General features: G+C 41.8%; 1 protein-coding gene across 1 annotated transcript in view; it reads left to right on the top strand.

The window, feature by feature from the left end:
- LOC311233358 (tropomodulin-3-like) overlaps window positions 1–21,809 on the top strand; it is a gene marked incomplete at its 3' end in the record, with an annotated part of 75,073 nt that overhangs the window by 14,774 nt on the left and 38,490 nt on the right. The window contains exons 2-4 of the mRNA XM_084320334.1: window positions 11,701–11,769; window positions 11,938–12,077; window positions 18,262–18,418. Coding sequence (XP_084176460.1) covers window positions 11,952–12,077; window positions 18,262–18,418 — 283 coding nt within the window. The 5' untranslated portion in view covers window positions 11,701–11,769; window positions 11,938–11,951. The remainder of the gene's footprint in view (window positions 1–11,700; window positions 11,770–11,937; window positions 12,078–18,261; window positions 18,419–21,809) is intronic.

A 21,809-nucleotide genomic window follows, 5' to 3' on the forward strand; every position in this document is an offset into this window, starting at 1 on the left:
CCCATGGTCAAGTTTAGACCATTGGAAGAGCACCAATAAGGGCACACCCTCTAATTTTTCGCCACTCAAAAGGGCACTTTGGCGCACGTTTTTCAACCGTGGGGGCACCAGGGGGGCGATCGCCGCCAGTGCATACACTAATACTCAGTATTGCGTTGCTCATATCAACACTGGTTGCACGCGCTTTATTGACGTCACGTGCACGCGCTTAAATGTTACCTTGCGCACATGTAATAATAAACTGTATTTGTATAGCCCCTTGATTCTTGATTCTTCTAATATACACTATTTATATTAGTATTGTATTGTTATACACTATTTATATTAGTATTATATTGTTATAATAATAATAATAATAATAATAATAATAATAATAATAATAATAATAAACTTTATTTGTATAGCACCTTTTGTAACTGAGGGGTACAATTCCCTGACTGTATTGATAAGTATGGTATCATTAAACCACTACCGCTTTATGTACTTTAATTACTGGCCATACAGTACACGATATATGAATATGATGAACACTTCCCACAATGAAATCGGTTCCAGTCAAAGGTATTAATCAAGTATTTAATGGAGCAAAAGGTACATAGGATACTTTACATTATTCTTTGAATGCACTTGTAAGGCAAAGGAGTATGCGTAGGCAAATCAATAACGAATGTCCATTCTCTGGTTACGCAGGAGGTAATTATACAACCTGAATCTTAGGGAATTATATCTATGGTACACTAGTAATAGCGGGAGATACTGGAAGGGGTTCCCACTGGTTGTAAGCCAGCAAGGGGGTAGAAGATCTGTCGGTAGTAGGACGTCTGGTCAACGATGACTAGGGAGACTTCAGGTACAGAAGCCGGTGCAGTAGTCTCTTGATCCACAGACGAATACAGCTTGGTTCTCTTGTAGACTGTAGCTCTACAGTGAAGAAAGCTAGGCGGCCTCAGGCTCTCTGAGCGCCGACTCGACTTGACTCCTCTCGGGGTAAATCCAACACGTGCAGGCGTCGGCGATTATCCGCTCCATAAATCATAGGACCAAAGCAAATATATTCCAGCCGCAAAGGGCTATGTAGTCGTCGGGTAGATTAATCCAGTGTACATGTCCATACGGTTCTCGCCTAGGTCTCCTCGGGTGAAAGCGCCATGCGGTCGGCCCAGCCTGGATAAGAACTCTAGCTAATACGAGAAAGCGTTGGAGATGCTGGTCACTATAGAATTCTAACCGCACGATACACTATACACAAATAGACTATTAAAGACTCAATAGAAATATGTCGCACTCGACGGTATAGCGACAAACTCTGACAATTCAGTTACTAATTCGCACGCGGTCTCGATGCTCTATTCTGAGGCCAAACAGGCCATACTTCACCGCACGTTGTATCGTGGGTGAGGCTTCAACTTATCGGTAACATGCTAAGTGAACGAAGGGTACGGAGGTAAAGGGCTAAGGGGCTTCTACATTCACCTGCGCCGTATTTATACGCACGGTGCACAAATAGTGCCACTCTCATTTCTGTCGCCGTATCCCTGGGCAGGGCCGGGGCAAGTACAGACATGTCGTGTCGGTGACTTTGAACTTGGCTCCGGGGGCCGGTCCCTGGCGCCGGTGGACCGCTGTCCAATAGGAGAATGAACTATTATGGGCTGGACTAAAGGGATATTCCGTGTATATGTACAAGGAATATACAAGGGATATCAAACGATATACAAATACTATGCAATATATATCAATAAATAAATATATATATTCGGTTTAATCTGATCCTTTGTAACACCTTTCATACAGAAACTGCAGCTCAAAGTGCTTCACAACAGAAAAAAGACAGGCATAAAATGAGCACATAAAGTGCAGACATATAAAATCAGTCTTTTTACATTAGGATCTAACAACAGGCCACCTGGTTTATGGTTTGATTCAGTTTTAAATAGACAATAATAAAAAGAAAAAGAGTAAGATAAAATAGACAGAGTAAAATAGTGCAATAGTGCAGTGCAATACAATTGTTGAATAGATTACAAAATATATATATTTGACAGTGCAATAAAATATGTAGCCTTCAATATATAAAGAAATTATATTGTCAACAGATATGGTGGAAAAACAAACAATGTTTTAAATGTAATTTTAGTTACATTGTTAATTTAGTTTGTATTTAATTTTCTAGTTTAAGTTAATTCAATTAAAGAAATTGTTTTACACACACAAACACAAAAGCAAATTTAAAATAATCAGACAACTTGTGTTTACGTGAACTTCTTTATTTTGAGAAGGGGAAAAAATTACACATCGCTTACATTTTTTCAAATTTCTTTAATAGTTGTCATAGTAAAATACAGAATACTTTTCCATGAAATGCTTTTTTCTGTATGAGCTCAGGACTGAGAGTGTGCTAGATAAAATAGATAAAAAGTATAAAATAGAAAAGGTACATGATAGGGATGCTCGATATTGGCTTTTTTACCGATACCGATATTCCGATATTGTCCAACTCTTAATTTCGATACCGATACCGATACCGATATCAACCGATACCGATATATGCAGGGTTTCCCCCCAAAAAAACTGAATAATTTCAGGTAACTAATAATTTCACTGGATGCATTCAAAAGGCTTTCTAAATGTAAGCATTATCTGTGCAAAATATGATAATTAAAAAAGTAAAAATTAACATTACATATCTCTTGTTGTTGAATTAAACCAACATGCATACTTTTGACAATAAATAAAATAAGAATTGGTTCTTACTTGCTTGCCTGGGTAAATAAAGGTTAAATAAATGTAAAAAAAAAAAAAAATGTTATTTTTTTTTTTTTTTTTTAACCGATACCGATATTTTCCGATATCACATTTTACTGCCGATATCGGCCGATAATATCGGACATCCCTAGTACATGAACAAAAAGTGTTCAGTCAATCAATATACACAATACAGCGTCAAAGAAATAGTAACAGCGAGGTACAATGCAGCAATGGGATCAGGTACAATTTAGGGTAATTGATTGATTGAAATTTGTATTAAGAGATTGCAGAATGGGTACAATATAGTACAGCTCAATATACACAATTGTTAAGGGGATGCAGACCAGGGGGGGGGGGGGGGTGGGTAACTGTACATTGGATTGTCGACTAAACCATACTTGAATCCAAGAAGAGGGTCTTGTGTATTATTGGGTGCAATGAGGTATCAATTGTAGTGCAAATTTCTTTGCTAATAAATATAAAGTGTTTAAAGTGAGTAGAGTGGGTGTTACGGTGAGTGTTCATTTAAAGGTGACATGCATTATAAATGTCTTTTTTCAGTGTCTAGCATTGTATTATAGTAATAGGAGTTAGTATCAATGTGTCTGTGTCTCTAAATACCATATTGGTGGATTGCCGTCATTCAGGTCATTCATTTCCTGCTCCATTTAATCAGGTCGTTCTGATTTGACTTGCATGGTGACGTCACGTAGGGCTGGGCGATATGGCAAAAAATCATATCGCGATAACGATATGATAATGTTATCATATTTCTCAATATCGATAATTATCGAAATTGTTATAAGTAAAAAAAAAAAAAAAATCTTTTAATATTTTCTTTTTTTAAACAACAGATGTATGTTTATTTTGCAGCAATTCTTTGTCGTTGCCGCCATCTTTAGTGTTACATCCCCTCACACTCCAGTTCTCAGGCTGCAGCTGGTTTAAAAGCTAAAGTAAACCGGCTTCTCTGCTGGCTGTGGCTCCAGGGGAGTTGAACAGTTCTGGCTCTGCTCGTTTATTTTCGATCTTTTGGCGCTTTTTTGGTGGACAAACCACCGCACATGTGCACCGTGACTCGTAACTGGAGTCTAGCTCTGCTAGCACACGTAGCCTACTGTGTACAGACGGTTTCAAACTGTATTTTAAATTAGAAAGCAAACAAAATTAATGGACAAGAGAAAAAGAAATCTCAATTTGGTCAGTATTGTCATTTGGACAAGCAAAGCCATTACTTTAAGTCGATTTTATTTTTTTTATATTCGATATTGATTATTAAAAAATATCGCGATATTTATCGTTATCGTTATATCGCCCACATGGCGCTGGGGAAGCGGATAGTGATCCGATTGGCTCTGTGGTTGGAGCCAATGCCCGCCCACAATCTACCTAGAGCAGACCAAAGTGCAGTGACTTAGCCTAACGTAAATAATATGAGCAAAACACGCAGGCCGTGTGCTGTTCCTGGCTGCTAATACGTCTTTGCACATTTTTCCTGAGGATGTCGTGCTTTGCCAGCAATGGACCAAGTTCGTTTTTGGATTTTTGCAAAGACGAGGGACTTTATGCTTCCATGATTTCCTGGCTGTTGCTAAAGAAGAAGGGAACTTAGCCTGTAAGTCTTTGAGACCGAAAGAAAGCATTGAATCAGAAAGTACATACAGTACGTCGTAATTAGTTAATTAGCAGTAGGACCTCGTTCATTCATCCGTTTGTGTATTACGGTACTCTTCCGTGTGTGTGCGCCAAGACAGTCTAACGTTAGTGCAAGCACTGTGTGTGTGCGTGTGTGCGTTTGTTAGACGGACTGAGAGAGCAAGCTAGCTTAGCTAACGTTCTTAGCTCTGTGCTTTGTTGTATATAGACCTACTTGTGTGTATTGCGAATGAATGATTATGTTCCTAACTAACGTTGTTAGTACAAGTGGCGTGTGTGTGTGTTAGAAGGATTGGGAGAGCAATCTTATTCTTCCGGGCATTTGTTTTCCCAAAATCGTATGGCATGGGTACCTGCTTCGGTGTCATCCCTTTGTGGATTGTATTGTATCGAAAACGTATGCTTGAGCCATATTTGTTTGTGTATTAGGTTCACTTTGGCGTTAGTAGAGTAGTATGGCCAGAACTATTTGGTGGGTGGCTGTCACTCAAAGCATTCTGCTAGTATGGGCGGAGCCCATCAAAAAATAGCCTGAAATCCTGAGGCTGGAAAATGGTGCTTTTGAGTACTTAATGGTAAAATAGTTATAAAAAAATGTGCCCCTAAAAAATATTCTTTGCCCCTAAATTTCTCATTTAGGGGCAAGTGTGCCCCTAGTGAAAAAGCTTAGCATACAGCCCTGGGTAGTATGTAGGCTGTTAGACGCTGAAATAGGCGCCGAACTTGCCGTCCCACGATTGGCGCACATGTCACATGACCTGGTCAATCAGAGCGCAAAACTCGAACGCGGAAACAAACATTTGTTGTCGAAAGTATTCACGCACCCAGGGTAGGTTCGCTGAGCATGAATGCTCTTTCAGCTACGCCCTGCTTCACATTCACACAGTTCCATTCACACCTGGGAGCTGCCCAGTACAACCACAGTCTGACACCGTTGGCCACTGAGCAACTCCACTGGAGCAGTTGGGGGTTTAGTGCCTTGCTCAAGGTCACTTCAGCGGTTGGTGTTAAGGTTATGGGAGAGAGTTATTCATTCACTTCCCCAGCCCAGATTTTTCCTGCCGGCCGGGGAACGAACCGGCGACCTCCCGTTCACAAACCCGCTTCTCTAACATTTAGGCCACCGCTGCCCCCATCATCATTATCATCCATTATCAAAAGTCATTCTTAGTTAATAAATAAGAAAATGGACATTATGCAACAGCGTATTATTTATTCAAAATTTCTAATTAACACTTTGATCGCCATGGTTAAATTCATAATTTACCATCCCTTGCCAGCTCTATTTGTCTATGGAGAAGTTCCCCTTCTTTGCAGGGCTATAACTTTTTAAATTCTATTGCTAAATTGACATTATTATGGCCCATTCAATGTCCTATATCTATTGTTCAGGGTGTAGCAACGTTATACTTTTTCATTCACATATTCATACTAAAATATGGTCTAAAGTATAAGTATGTTTTTATCGTTTTCTGCAGCTTTCTCCAGAACTTGATTTATAGCCCTAAATGCATTATATTGATGATCAAATACAGTTTGGTAGCGATCGGTGCCAGATAAAAAATTTCAACTGGAGGTACTTCTAGAAGTTACTACGTATCACCTGATGTTGACCGGATGGGCGGGGGGTCGTTTATAATTCCGTGGGCAACGTTATATCATTCATCTAGTGTGGGTCATATGATCATCAGAGCAGTTTATATGGAACACGTTAGAAAATAACGCTGAAACTCACCGTGGCTTCCTCGCGCCGTTGGGGGATGAGCGTGGAACAGAATTTTTTCTATTATGGGATGGAGAAATACCGGATCCATTTCCAGGTTGTATAATAGTATATACGTCCAAATCATGTTGTTTATTGAGTTAGGGTGAGCGATCGATTATCCAGTGTGTCAAGATGGAGTCCCGGGAGCTATAGCGAGTGGTCGGACCGAATTTGGATGAGCACCAGTTTCCGGTTTGCTGTTTGGGCGATCTGCCGATCGGCCACCAGATGGCGCTCTTGAACCGTTAGAGAGTTGAGTGGAGATCAGCAGTATATCTCAGGTCCCCGGAGGAGAAATATGATTTCGATCACAGATTTTTGAAATATTGATATCAAAGACGAGTTACGGCGTCTTCGGCAGAATGAGCATGGCGGGGAAAGACGAGTTCCAGCGTTTTCGGCAATTAAAGTGTTAATTCTTTCACAATAACATATTTCTCTCTCTCTCTGTCTACACAGACACCTGTTATGAAGTGATGCAAAGTACACATAGATTACTACAAAGTGTCCAGAGAGATGGAAAGAGATGAAGAGGAGGGAGGAGGTAACAGGAGCACAAGACAGGCAGGACTTACGACCTTCACCTACTGACCAGGCTCACAAGACTCCAGCTAGCAGCAGCTACTGGGTTAAAAAATAAAAGAGAAGCAAACGATACAGACTGAGGCCCCCCCCAGGACCAGTCTCACAGTTAGTTACAGACTGAGGCCCCTCCAGCACCAGTCTCTCAGTTAATTACAGACTGAGGCCCCTCCAGCACCAGTCTCTGTTAGTTGGTACAGACTGAGGCCCCTCCAGCACCAGTCTCACAGTTAGTTGGTACAGACTGAGGCCCCTCCAGCACCAGTCTCTCAGTTAGTTGGTACAGACTGAGGCCCCTCCAGCACCACTCTCACAGTTAGTTGGTACAGACTGAGGCCCCTCCAGCACCAGTCTCTCAGTTAGTTGGTACAGACTGAGGCCCCTCCAGTACCAGTCTCACAGTTAGTTGCTGTGCCTCAAGCAACAAGCCACCACTACCAAGCCAGCACCATCAGAATCAGAAAGGTGTTTATTGCCAAGTTTATGTTTATTAGGATCCCCATTAGTCATCACCAACGTGTTGACTATTCTTCCTGGGGTCCGCACGGATATACACATACAAATATGAAACATTCAGTATAAATATATATATCATATATCACATACATAATCAATAAAAAATAAAACAAAAGAAGGTCATATGTGAATCCATTTCACCATACCTTTAAAACAAAAACAAAGTACACAGAAGAAGTTTGGATAACAGCGCTATTATTCAAGAATATGTTGACTGTATAAAAATATATATATTATTTTTTATTATTATTTTTTTACCTTTAGGAGGAGGGGGGGGGGGGGGCTCGCGTTTAAATCTCGCACAGGGCCTCGCATTTCTCCCAGGCGGCTCTGGGTCTGGTGTTGTGAGCGGCTGGCTTCCCAGTGAGCTCGCTCAATCTCAATGCCTCGTTGAAGCTTGAGCTTGTCCACAAGAAACGTCCTTCACCTTTTCCTCGGTTTGCGCCCAGGTCTCCCCAGGCTCCTCACAGATGCCGTCAAGAACCAAGTTGCTCCTTCTCGATTGTCCTTCTGCATATTCCATTTTGTCAATGACGGCTGATAGGCCGTCACTATTTTTCAAGATGTCGGCTTGCATAGACTACAATATACAGACTGTTTCACATTTTGAGTTTTCATATAATCTACATCCTTTTGAGTTGATTTTATACTAGACCTCATTTCCTGAACCTCCCTTGTAATGGCATCCACTCAACTTTCACAGAGTTGATGATTATTATTAGCCCTGTAGGCATAATAGTTGGGAGATAGATACTGAGAAAAGCTGACTCTGGAGTGAGCAGTAGATTATATATAGGCTACTGTATTGTGCTTGAGGCAGAAGATGCTTGAGGCGTGGGTTAGGGTTAGAGCACTTGTTGTGATGCACCCGGTGGCTGTCGGGAAAGTGAACTCCCAAGTAACAGCCCACTGAAGAGCAGTGAAGTTAATTGCAAGTGTGTTAAAGCCAAAGTAAAAAAATTAGTGTTGAACTTGAAACCAGAATAACGAGATAGATTAGTGAAAAGGAGGTGCGTAATGATGAGCACATGTGTCGCGGAGAGCGCTTGAATCTGCAACTGCATTATGATTTATGAACCCCTATTATTGTTTACGCTCCGTGAAGAACCGTTGTGATGTTGCTCTGCTGCTTATCGCTATTGGTGGATCCCTAGTAGAATGGGTGGGAATCACCAGTTTCATCACGATACGATACGATATCGATTCTTTGGACAACGATACAATATTTTCCGATATCACAAAGTCTGCCACGATTAGATTCAGGTGCCTGCGATCGATATGAGATGATATTATATGCCCATTTAACACAATCAGTAACATTTAAATCAACAAAAAAATGCAATGGAAATATCATTTGACATTTTTCTTTTTGATCTCTTCCAGACATTTAAATGAAACACAATCTATAGTTTTTAATACAAATAGACCTCCTGTTCACTGTTTTTGGTTAGTTTTTCTTTTTTCTCTCGATATTAACACTTCCTGCGCCTAAAACGTCGTACAACGGGTTTCAAGTTCATGCGAATTCTGCCAGATCACGGCGTACAACGTTATTTTGATCATATTTCATATTTTCGCCATGGTATTCATATTTCCCTCACGGAGCCTTGTCTGATGCTGTGGGACTCGGCACAACTCTGCCACCTGGTGGATGATCGGCGAGTTTCCAAACCGGAAGTGGCCGGTTGGATATCGGTGCGTCTCCTAAATCCGTCCGGCCACTCGCATATCGTCGCGGGACTCAAGACACACACCGTGGATATGGATCGCTGCCATAACTCAATCATCGACATGATTTGGGCGTGTATTAGTATTATAAATCAATCAATCAATCAATTTTCAATCAATCAATCAATACAAACCGGAAATGGATCTACTCGATCCCCATCAAATAACTGGGATCTTTTTGCTCCAGTGTCATCGCCCAACGGTAAGAGGAGGCTGACGTTATTTTCAGCGTGAGTGTTTATTATTATCCATACAAACTGCTCTGATCTATATATCACCCATACTACATGAAGTATTTAACGACGATCACGGAATTATAAACGACCCCCCCCCCCCCCCCCGTTCACCCACGCATGATCAGTCATAACGTTTAGGACCATGTACAGTTGACATTTCTAATATAGCGTGGATTGGAACCAAACGGCATCTGATAATCTATATATGAATTTATGCCTATATCTCACGTTCTAGGAATTACTGCAGAAAACGATAAAAACATATTTATACTCTAGACGGTATTTCCGTATGAATGTGTGAATGAAAAAGTAAAACGTTCCTACATCCTGAACGATAGATAATCGATGTTGAATGGGCCATAGTAATGTCAATTTAGCAATACAATTTAAAAAGTTATAGCCCTGCAAAGAAGGTGAACATCTCCATAGACTTACAGTGCTGGTAGAGAATGGTATAAGATGATCAAACTCCGTGGCAGTTAATGTGTTAATATCCTATCACAGCGCTGTATTTTGGCTGGAAAAGGCATATTGGGAGTCAGAAGGTGCAGTACCGGCCAGATCCTGTTAGTGGGGCTATCTCCAGAATGCAGTAACCCCCCCTCCTTCCCAGTCCCTAGTTTCTCTCTATCGCTCTATCAGCTTAGCTTAGTTAGCTCACGCTAACGCAACATTAATTTCGGTATTTAACGCTATGTGGGCATAAAAGACTGGCGAGGATGGAAAGCATGTTAGATGCATTTGACCCCTTGTGGAGGAAAAAACAACAGGCACTTATTTCGGGCAAAATAGGCGGACTCTGAAGCAATGCTGTCTAACGTCTACACACGCTGAGCTGCGCTGTTGTTGCAGCCGGGCGGATATGCTCACGAGGGGATTTTCAAAATAAGAGTATCGCAATATGAATCGATCTTTTTACGTTTCATCGATCCTATTTGATAATTGATAATAGATCGATATATCGTCCCACCCCGAATGCAGCGCGTTGGAATAACAGCGCTTCTTCTCGGGCAAGTCTCTGTTCTAAAAGAGTGAGTGATGAGGAATGAGGGCCATCTCGTGTGTGGGTGGGTGGGTGGGTCGCGTCTACCTTAATGATAAGCAAGCAGTGCAAAAATGCGGAAGCATTCGTCACCGCACGCCACTACGGTAAAGCGCCTTTCTTTTCAGGCCCGCTTTGGGAGCTGTCGCGCGGAAATAGGCTGTCTATTGCCATTCTCTTTGACAAACTCTAACCTTAACCAGCTCCTTAACAGCGCCTAAACTTAACCGTTCTAACCTTAACCAACTCCGAAACAATGCCTAACCTTAACCTTAACCATGCCTAACCTTAACCATAGAAAGAATATTGCCATTCTCTTTGACAAACTCTAACCTTAACCAGCTCCTTAACAGCGCCTAAACTTAACCGTTCTAACCTTAACCAACTCCGAAACAATGCCTAACCTTAACCTTAACCTTAACCATGCCTAACCTTAACCGGCGAAAGAATACACGTTAAAAAAAAATCACGTTAAAAAAAATATATTTTATGGGATTCGAACTCGCCAGCAAACGAGCTGTAGGATCCACAGCCATGCAGTGTTGCCAATTGAGCTATTTCTCGATACTGAATAAGGGGCGGTGACTTATATATATTGAGCTCCGCTCGTGTCGAACCAAGGCGGGATCTCATGCGCGGGCACCTCGCGCGAGCACGCCGGCGCACGCACGCACCTGAGCGAGCACGCCGCCGCCGGTGCACGCACCTGGGCGCTGGGCGGCGGAAAATGAAAGGCGCATTACCGCACGCCACTACGGTAGAATGCTTCCGCATTCTTGCACTGCTTGCTTATCATTAAGGAACAGGCGGGTGGGTCGGCGGTAGGGCTGCACGATTTTGGGAAATAATCTAATTGCGATTTTTCGGACAGATATTGCGATTGCGATTAAATGAGCGATTATAATAAAAAAAAAATATGTAAACGCCACAGAGGTTTATTGTAAAATGTGGTTTGCATCTGGCCTACGCGGTGGGTCTTTTCAGGACACCGAGCCTGAAAATGTTTCTTTTTACCTGGGAATCGATACCGGTACCCAACGGTACCTTTTTTTCTGTACTTTACTCTCCCTCCCTGAAGTCTAAACTTCACAACACACAATCTAAAACCACTTACCTCCCTCTCCCAAACCGATCTTGTATCTCAATGGGACTTCCTGGTTAAATAAACCAAAAAAAATAAAAAATATTGCGATTCTTTTTCCCCGATTTTATAATTGCATCATTCCAAACCGCGATTTCGATTTAAAATCTATTAATCATGCAGCCCTAGTCGGTCGGTCGGTCGAAGGGTCTGTGGGTGACCAGAGGTCTAATGTTGACTGAGAGACCGCTATTGTGCTCTTGTTCTAATCACTCATTACCTTCTTAATGTGTCATTACTGTTTTTATTATGTTTTAAAAAAAAGTTTCTCTCATCTTCTGTCTAGGTAGCCTCTGGTTCTGAAGCTGGGATCCTGAGGAGCAGTAGACGTTCTGTTCTGCGTGTTGCTGTAGTAGTACGTAGCGAGCTTGGGCAACTTGATTTGATTTGTGTTATTATTCTCATTTGTGACCTGTCCTGTCTAAATGTTTAAATGTTGAGCGATTTGCAGTGTCTAATTTCCCACGGGATAATAAAAGTATTTCTATTCTATTCTATTCTATTCTATTCTATTCTATTCTAGCTGTAGCAGGGACCATGGCACTGTCCTACAAGAAGGACCTGGACAAGTACAAGGAGATCAACGAGGATGAGATCCTTAACCAGTTGTCTGCCGAGGAGCTCAAACAGCTGGAGCCGGCCCTGGAGGAGATGGACCCTGAGGTAAAGGCTCGGTACAGCTGCCTGGCACAGGTCTTTTTTGGGTCTTGTGATATGATTTCCACTTTTCAACTCATGAACTCAACTCAACCGTAGAACTATAAATCGATCCACCGGTAGCTTGCTAAATCCAACAGCTTGTCCGAGCAGAAAGACTCGCACAATATGACGGCTTTAGTTTGTAAACCTAAGGTTTATAGCAGGCAGTGAGGCAGCTATCAGTGTTTCCCCAGATTTGTTTTCAGACAACCATCAGTGTCGTCACAGACTAGGGATGTCATGATTTGAAGGTACGATTATTGTCTGAGGAAATATCAGTCAGTTTTCACAATTTATTTAAAAAATATTATGTATTTAATATTATTTATAAAAAAATATTATATATACTGTATATAGCCCATGATATGAATACAAATCTATCTTCCTTTTGAACAAAATAGATAGATCTCTGTTTCTGCATCAGGATTGTTGAAGATAATGTCAAAAAGAGTAGCCTATAGGGCGGTTAGGTGGTCGAGCGGAGATTGCGTTCGTCACCAGCCCCGGAGCTGTGAGCTTGGTTCGCCTGTTCGAATCCAGCTCACAGCTCCGGGGTTGTCACCAGCTTGGCTGGCCGTCTGCACTGATACAATTGGCTGTATCAGAGGGTGGGAGAAGCTGGCGGGGTGGGTCCGGGTCGTTGTAAACAGCGACTCCTACAGTTCGGTCGGGGCGCCTGCTAAGCGCGGATTGGACGTGAGGGGGATAGTGTGGTCCTCCCACACGCTACGCCCTCTCAATGAGAATCCGCGCTGCCAGGTGAAAAGAAGCGGTGATTGGCTGGACGTGTGTCGGAGGAAGCACGTTGTAGCCTCCACTCTCCCAAAATGATCTGACTGTGGGGGGTAAAGCGCAACGACCAGGAAGGGACTGGGAATTGGCATACGACTAACATTGGGATGGGAGAAAATCGGAGGAAAATGGAGGGGAAAAAAAAAAAAAAAAAAAAAAAAAAAAAGAGTAGCCTATAACACCCCCCCCAATGTTTCCCCTATCATAGCCATTAGTGGGCATCATTAGCCAAGGTGAGCAGGAGGCAGAAGGAGTTAGAAAGAGGGTTGAAGGTGAGCAGGAGGCAGAAAGAGTTAGAAAGAGGTTTGAAGCTGATAGAGAGGCAGAAGGAGTTAGAAAGACGGTTGAAGCTGAGCGAGAGGCAGGAGTTAGAAAGAGGGTTGAAGGTGAGCGAGTGGCAGAAGGAGTTAGAAAGAGGGTTGAAGGTGAGCGAGAGGCAGAAGGAGTTAGAAAGAGGGTTGAAGGTGAGCGAGAGGCAGAAGGAGTTAGAAAGAGGGTTGAAGGTGGAAGTTATTTGGTGGTCAAATGGAGAGATAAAAGGCAGACTAATAAGATGGAAGGTATCATACTTGAGGAAAAACAGACAACATATTGTTCTTATCAGCATTTAACATCAAAGCAGCTGCCATCGGTCCTCCAACGCCCCTGGCTCAGGCTGCGGTTACACTAGGGCCAGTTTCGTTTTCAGTTTTCAGTTTCAGTTTCGTTTTTCAGAATGCTACGTAATGGCAGGCATGTTAGACATCGTTTTGTCTCCTGACCACCGAGTGATCATGATCAGTATATACATGTAGTACAATGCCAAAGCAGTAGGTGGCGATGTAGTTCAAACATGAAGGCCATTTTCAACAAATCAGAAAGGTTGAACGAGTCACTCCACATCCTGCTCAAAATCTCAGAAAAGCCACCATCTTTATAACTTGCATGAGCCATTTAGCTACATAGCATTTATTTTTCAGCAAGAAAACAGTATAGCATTGTGGCTAGCAGCGTAGTAACGTTAATGCTAGCAGAATAAATGGATGTAAATGTTATTTAACAGATTGCAGAATGGGTACAATACAATACGGCTCAATACAAACAATTGTTAAGGGAATGCAGACTGTTGTAGTTTGGATTACTGGAGTTTGGAGTATAACAATAACTTGACAACACGTTGGTAGCCGCAGCTACTTGGGACAGCTCTGCTGTAAACACTGGAAATAACCGTGCAGGTCTCTACTGCGCATGGGCATTGGGCAGAGCGGCTCGCGCAAATTACATGGCACCATTGTCGGCGAGTTTCCAAAAAACGAAAACACCTTTTGAGCGTTGCCAAAACTGTGTTTCTTTTTAACTTGGACATGCAAACGTAATCATTCGAAAATAGAACGTTGCGTTTTAACCCAGTGTAACCATGGCCTCAGAACAGCTCTGTTGTTCCAGGGAGAGGGGGGGGGGAGAGAGTTTGGCTCCCGTCAACAGGCTACCAGGTGTTTGTGTGAGCAGAGCAGTGGAGTAGAATGAAATCTCTCCTGGGCTCTTGGAGGTTTATTTATTTTCCATTTAAACAGAGGGGTGACCTGGCCAACAGGGTAACCACACAAACCCTGAAGGAAAATGCTCAAACAGTGGTTGGAACACATTGGGCCTCATTCAACAATACTCTATTATTATTTTTCTTATATTCTTGCTTACCTGTCCGTTAAGAGAACAATAAGAAAATCCACCACCACATTCATCAAGCCGTTCTTAAAGTCCAAATCTGTTCTTACCCAGGTTTTTTTAATGGTGAATTCCACTCATTCTAAACATGGATGCGCGTTCTTGCGCAAGTCATTTGCATACAGAGACACGCCTCGCGGGCTCATTATAATACGAGAGCCGTGGGTCTGCATCGGATCCCCCGGCCGTATTCAAGCGCTGGAGCACTTTGCGATGGATCAAAATTAGATAGGAATCAAATGTATTGTCATCATACAGCACTTATAGCTATATAATGGAATAGACTGTATTAATATAGTAGTAATATAATAGTAGTTGGCTAGTTGCATGTTTCTGGCCACCTCCCGCAGTGCGCGCATACACATGTACTGTATACAGTACGTGCAAAATGAATCGTTCCAGCAAAGTACTGTAGGCTTTGTCAATATACTGAACGACTGTGCGTTGTCAAGAACCAATCGCACAGGTTGCCTCATCTCATCTGGCTCTGCAAATAGATCTAGAGTCTGAATATCTCCGCATATAGCCAGCTGATGACTGACACATCTTTCTCGAGTCAAATCCATTCTGAGAACGGAATGCAGTGCCCGCGACGCGGGTCTTGATTGATTGATTGAAAATGTTATTAACACTTTGCAGAATGGGTACAATACAGTACAGCTCAATACACACAATTGTTAAGGGGATGCAGACCAGAGAAAGACTTTCGTCTTGTTTACATCAGGGTCCCCCATTTTCAATTCATCATAGCATATGACATGCATGACATACAGATAGACAGTACTGCTACACATTTATGACATACCAGATTTACAAATACAGTACTGTTTGTAATACAAAAAAAAAAAAAAAAGGGAAAGAGTATATACATATAATATATATATATTTGACGAAGAAACTGTACATTGGAGGAGGTGGGGGGGGGGGTTGGGTAGGTGGGGTGGGGTGTGGGGGGGAACTGTACATTGGAGGTGGTGGGGTCGGGGGGGGGGGGGGGGGGGGGGTAGGCGGGGTGGGGTTAACCGTACATTGGATTATCGACGAAACCTTACTTGGTCCAAGAAGAGGGTCTCGTGTATTACTGGGTTTAAGTCAGTTGTTTATTTATTTATGTTTTACTGTTTTCATACGAGGTGGTCCGCAAATGTTCTTGATAACAATCTAGTGGTCCGCATAAAACAGAAGTTTGGGAACCACTGATATAGACTATCTCTAAATATGCGTTCTATGCTACGTATACAGTACTGCATATCTGTATGTCATGTCATAAATGTCATGATATATATATCTGTATGTTGTGTATGTCATAAATGTCATTATGAATTGAAAATGGGGGACCCTGATGTAAACAAGACGAAAGTCTTTCTCTGGTCTGCATCCCCTTAACAATTCTGTATATTGAGCTGTACTGTATTGTACCCATTCTGCAATCTGTTAATAAAATCTTCAATCAATCAATGGCCTGGGCGGCCAGAGCATAACTGTTCTAACAGTAATATATAATCCATTTCACACAGAACGCACGCAATAAGTTATAATAATAATAATTATTATTATTGAAAGGTTCTGTATTTTTTAAGTCGTATTTGGGGGCAATTAACCAATGGTATGCTTTTTTTTATTTTATTTTTATTTTGGGTAAGAGTTTCTTATTTTGGTAAGACATTTAAGGCCCGTCTAAAAACCCACTTCTATTCCCTGGCCTTCAATAAACCCTGATTCTCCCACACCCTAACTCACACACTCCCATGTAATTTTATCCTGCCCCCTCCCTCTTGTATCTCTTCTTATGCTCCTCTGTCCCCTGTGTGCTACTGTACTTTGTGTTCCCCTATCCGTGTGTTGTCCTACTGTCCTATTCTCTGAATGTACTGTCTTGTCCTGCTGTGCCTTTTTGTATTTTTGTATTTGTGTATTTTATATTAGGACATTGATTTTAAGCTTTGATTGTACAGCACTTTGGTTGGCTCTTGTGCTTTTAAACATGCTATATAAATAAATTACTTGACTTGACTTGACTTGCTCTCGACCACTCTTATAATTTGTTCTTGCCTGAGAAAAAAGCAACAATAAGAAAACTTTGCTGAATCCCAGGTAAGAACAAAGTAAGAGGAAATGCTAGTTAAGAACGAAATCTGTTCTTATATCGCTTCATGCATGAGGCCCATTGTTCTTTTCTTTTGTCTCTTTCCACACAATACCAAGCGCAAAACCTATATATCTTCAGTGATCCCACATTCCAAATGGCTTACTAATGGTGTAACTGACCGCCAAGGGTAAAGATGCCTATCATCTTTATTATCAGTAAGCTTTAATTTACATTGGTCTAGATGATCGACTTTTTTTTATTAGCTCAGAATACTGAGCTTTCTATTTAAGAAAAGAATATTTCAGTGCCGCTTGTGCATTTTCATTTCGTGTCCACATGGGGGCAGAGCTCGTCTTTTCTATAGTATAAAGGTCACAGCATCCTGTGTGACCAAGGCGGAAGTAACTCAGAGACAACGACGGAGCAGACAGCGAATTATATAGAATATAAGGACCTTACTTCAGTAATTAACACCCCTTGGTAAAGCGGAATAAGGTACGTTGAACACTAAAATGTATTATTATTATTATTATTATTATTATTATTGTTGTTGAATAGGTCTATATTTATGTGTGGTAGACATGTAAAGTGGTGCACTGACTGATTAGGTTCTAATCAGTCGCACCTGCTGCCGAACAAGTAACGTTACTATTTATCATTAGTTTCCTTAAATGCCTTTATTATGGAAGACGAGTTCACCCTTAATATCATTAAATTCAAATGTTTGTTTGAACACATTAGGTGCTTTGTTGTGAACAATATTGAACTGTGAACAATATAACTAATTGTGTATGTTTGTGTTTTGACTGTCATAGTTTTCACGGTGCAAACGGAGCAAACGATGCAACCGTCACAACCTGTACAACTACGGTGCAACGACAACTACCAAAGAAAAGCTACAGTGCTGCTATGCTAAAATGCAAAATAAAAAAATAAAAATAAAAGCACCTGTACGAAACATAACCGCATCTTTATTTCACCACCAAGCCGGGGGGCAGTTACAAATGGTTTTCGTAGCATAGTAAACGGGGAGGATGTTTGGGAGCGTTTTGGTTCCCCATCACTAACAAATACTACCGTTTTTGATATCTCAAAAACCGGCTCAGTGGCCTCGTGGGTAGAGTGTCCGCCCTGAGTTCGGGAGGCTGGGAGTTCAGGCCCCGGCAGAGTCATACCAAAGACTATTAAAAAAAAATGGTACCCATAGGATCCCTGCTTGTTGGGGGGAAGTCCTTGCGACATACTAGCGTCATGTCCAAGGGGTGTACTTGTACATCAAGCTGCCTCACGCTACGGAAACAGGAGATAGGCTCCTGCCCCATGTGCCGTTACGGCTCGAGAACCATTGGTTCTCAAAGGCAACTTCTCTTCTCTTCTTGATATCTCAAAACACACCGGTTGTGCTTTCTGCATGGACTTAAAGCACTCCCATTGTGTGACAAATGTTGTAAACTCCTCCTGACCTCTTAAAAGTATCCATTTAACACAGTTAACCAGTTAGTATACTCTGAATATACATCTCTTTACCAACTAACTGTCCTGCTGTTTAACTGTCTCCTCCAGAATGCACTCCTTCCAGCAGGCATGCGTCAGAAGGACCAGACGGTAAAGAAAGACACAGGGACCTACGACAGGGAACGACTGCTCAGCTACCTGGAGAAGGAAGCTCTGGAACACGAGGACAGAGAGGATGTAGTGCCCTTCACTGGGGAGAGGAGAGGTGTGTGTGTGTGTTAGGAAGATTGAGACATTACACTACATTCAGTCCCTTTTGAGATTGCAAAATGAAAACCTCTCGCATCCGTTGCTTTGAACAAGGTCTCTGACTGAACGCTTGCAATAAAAAAAGCGATTGTTGCATAGCGTAGATCTGAGTGTGGATGCTTTATTCATTCAGTCAGCAACTAATGGCCTAATAAAAGCTCTTGCCAACGAGTAGATTGCATTTAAATTACTTGCATTTATAGCCGTGCACTTTTATATATAAAAACCCTGCAAAGCAAGCATTGTTTAATTACAGAGAATCTCCTAAATCCTGGACGACCTGTGCAATTGGTCAGGTACCATATTAAGTCTAGTTTAACTTTATTAATCCCTGTAGGGAAATGATTCTCTACATCCTAACCATTTAGGAGTATTGACAGCCACAGACGGACACCTGTGGGACCAACTTCAATTGACCTATCTCAAGCCCTGTCCTCTTTTCCTGATCCTCCAATCGCAACCGTTGCTTCCAGTTGTCTGGGGGCGAGGGAAGCAACAGTTGTGATGGGATCATCGGAGGATCAAGAAAAGAGGGCAGGGCTTGAGATGGGTCAGTTGTAATGTCTCTACCATGGCCAAGGTCATAAAAGGGGTAACAGGAGGAAGGGTTGAGCTGGAATTCCTTCTAAACATCCAGGTGTTTGGTTCTCTTTGTGTCATTTTACTGTTTACTACTAATGTCAGTGTAGAGCTGAGCTTAGCGCTAGATCTCTTTATCCATGTGTGTATATCTTCTTCTCATCTACTCCACATATGTGGCCTATTCACCTTATTTGGTCCTGCCCACTTTCAATGTTGTTATGTGTCCAGTCGCAGAACATTGTGGAAAAGATTTGAGTGTGTGGCTGTGGTATTCCTAACCCACGGACATAATACATCTCTATGGACACAGCTGCTTAGCAGCTCATGCTCCGTGTAACAAAGATAACGGTGAAGAAAAAGTCAAACTGGCTGGCCGTTTTTTCCATTGATAATTGATGGACCTCGAAGGCTAATAAATCCCTTTCTAGATACTGTGTCCAGTGCCGTCTGGGAGAAATGCGAGGCCCTGTGCAAGATTTAAACGCGAGGCCCCATAAAGGTTTAAAAAATATTAATACTTTATTTTTTATTAATTAATAAACAATAGCGCTGCCCGAGGCTGGGTGTATACAGACAGTCAACGTATTCTTAAATAATAGCGCTGCCCGAGGCTGTATCTGTGGTATCTGAATCCCTATTCAATTAAATGCCTAGGTTAATGGCATTTAATTTAATTAGCCTAGAATAGCAAGTCTATGAGGAGGACAAAATACAGGCTACTTTCTGTGGCAGGTTCAATTAGGCTTATTGTATTAGTTGACAGTTCTAAATAGGAAAATAGGCAAGCATTACCCACAAATCACCCTGTGTACCATTAGTTACACAGTTGTACAGAACGTATTCTTCCAGTTGCTTTTTTGAAATATAAGAAATTATAGGGCTGCTATGGGGTTTAGGATGATAAATGAATCCTGATTCAAGATCCCTTCCGCTTTCTCTCTCTCTCTCTCTCTCTCTCTCTCTCTCTCTCTCTCTCTCTCTCTCTCTCTCTCTCTCTCTCTCTCTCTCTCTCTCTCTCTCTCTCTCTCTCTCTCTCTCTCTCTCTCTCTCGCAGGCAGGCAGGCAGGCAGGCAGGCAGGCAGGCAGGCAGGCAGGCAGGCAGGCAGGCAGGCAGGCAGGCAGGCAGGCAGGCAGTCGGGAGCAGCATATCACTGTAATATCTTTGTGCATGCGCACACGCCCGTATTCCGATCCGTACAATAATAATCACAGCGGTATATACTGTCATTTGAAACAAGTTACCAGTGACTACAAGCAGTACACAAATTTGAAGAAATTGCAAAGGATCAGACCTAGTATATACCAAGAATAACTTCTGCATATTGTTAAAAGAGCCAAGGCTGGTTTGCGTAAATTAAACATAGACTTACCAAGAGTTGAAGGGGGCGAGATATTCAGCTGTCCACAAGCCTTAATCCACTTAAAAAAATTAAATAAAGTGTTTCATGTCCTTTACTCTAGTAACAGTCCATGGGCATGTTGTATCTGTCCCGTCGTTTTAAAAAGCAGGAATGGAAAGCAAAATACGACATTTACATGACTACATCCAGCTAGCCATATAGCTTCTTGTTAGCCAACACTTCTTACCGACCAGCTAGAAAACGACAAGTATTATTGTCTTCCTCTGTCTGTTGATTGTTTCTGAAGTGAGATATCAGGCTGATAAGGTCGAAACTCTTTCACTCTTGAGTTTTTCTTGCAATGTTCAACACACCCAAGTCTGACAGAGAAAGTAACGTCAGCTAGCAGTAGCTGGCAGTCTCCATCCCCCTTGGGGCCCTGGCTGAGCTAAACAACGACTGGCAAAGTTGACGACATCGACGCATTTTCCTACCGTGGAGATGAAAAAGTTCACCAGTCCCATTTTTAACTGCTGTTTGTTGTTGTTGTCATTTACTTCTGATTTTGTTTTTATTGTGTTTTTATATTAACACTTTGATTGCCTAAGGCTAAATTCATGATATACCATCCCTTGCCAGCTCTATTTGTCTATGGAAAAGTTCCCCTTCTTTGCAGGGCTATAACTTTTTAAATTCTATTGCTAAATTGCCATTATTAGGGCCCATTCAAGGTCCTATATGTATTGTTCATTGTGTAGCAACGTTACACTTTTTCATTCACATATTCATAGTAAAATATGGTCTAAAGTATAAGTATGTTTTCATCTCTTTCTGCAGCTTTCTCCAGAACGTGATTTATAGCCCCAAATGCATTATATTGATGATGAAATACAGTTTGGTAGGAATCTGTGCGAGATCAAAAATTTCAATTGGACGTACTTCTAGAAGTTTCTACGTATCATCTGATGATGACCGGATGGGCGGGGGATTGTTTATAATTCCGTGGGCAGCGTTATATCATTCATCTAGTGTAGTGTGGGTGATATGATCATCAGAGCAGTTTATATCGAACACGTTCAAAAATAACGCTGAATCTTACCGTATCTTCCTCGCGCCGTTGGACGATGAGCGTGGAACTGAAATATTCCTATTATGGGATGTAGAAATACGCGATCTATTTCCAGGTTGTATAATAGTATATACGTCCAAATCATGTTGTTTATCGAGTTATTGGCAACGGATCGCTATGTATTGTGTATTGTTCCCAACCTTTTTCCCCCCAGGGACCCCCAAACATCTCTGATGAAATTCGCGGACCCCCTCCTAATAAGATACCATAAAATACTTTTTTTTTTTTCATTTTAATAACAAACTGCTTATACACAGGCATATGCATCACAATTAGACCCACTATGCTTCTTTAAC

This window comes from Notolepis coatsorum (genome assembly GCF_963971535.1).
Source record: "Notolepis coatsorum genome assembly, chromosome: 8".
Lineage (NCBI taxonomy): Eukaryota > Metazoa > Chordata > Actinopteri > Aulopiformes > Paralepididae > Notolepis > Notolepis coatsorum.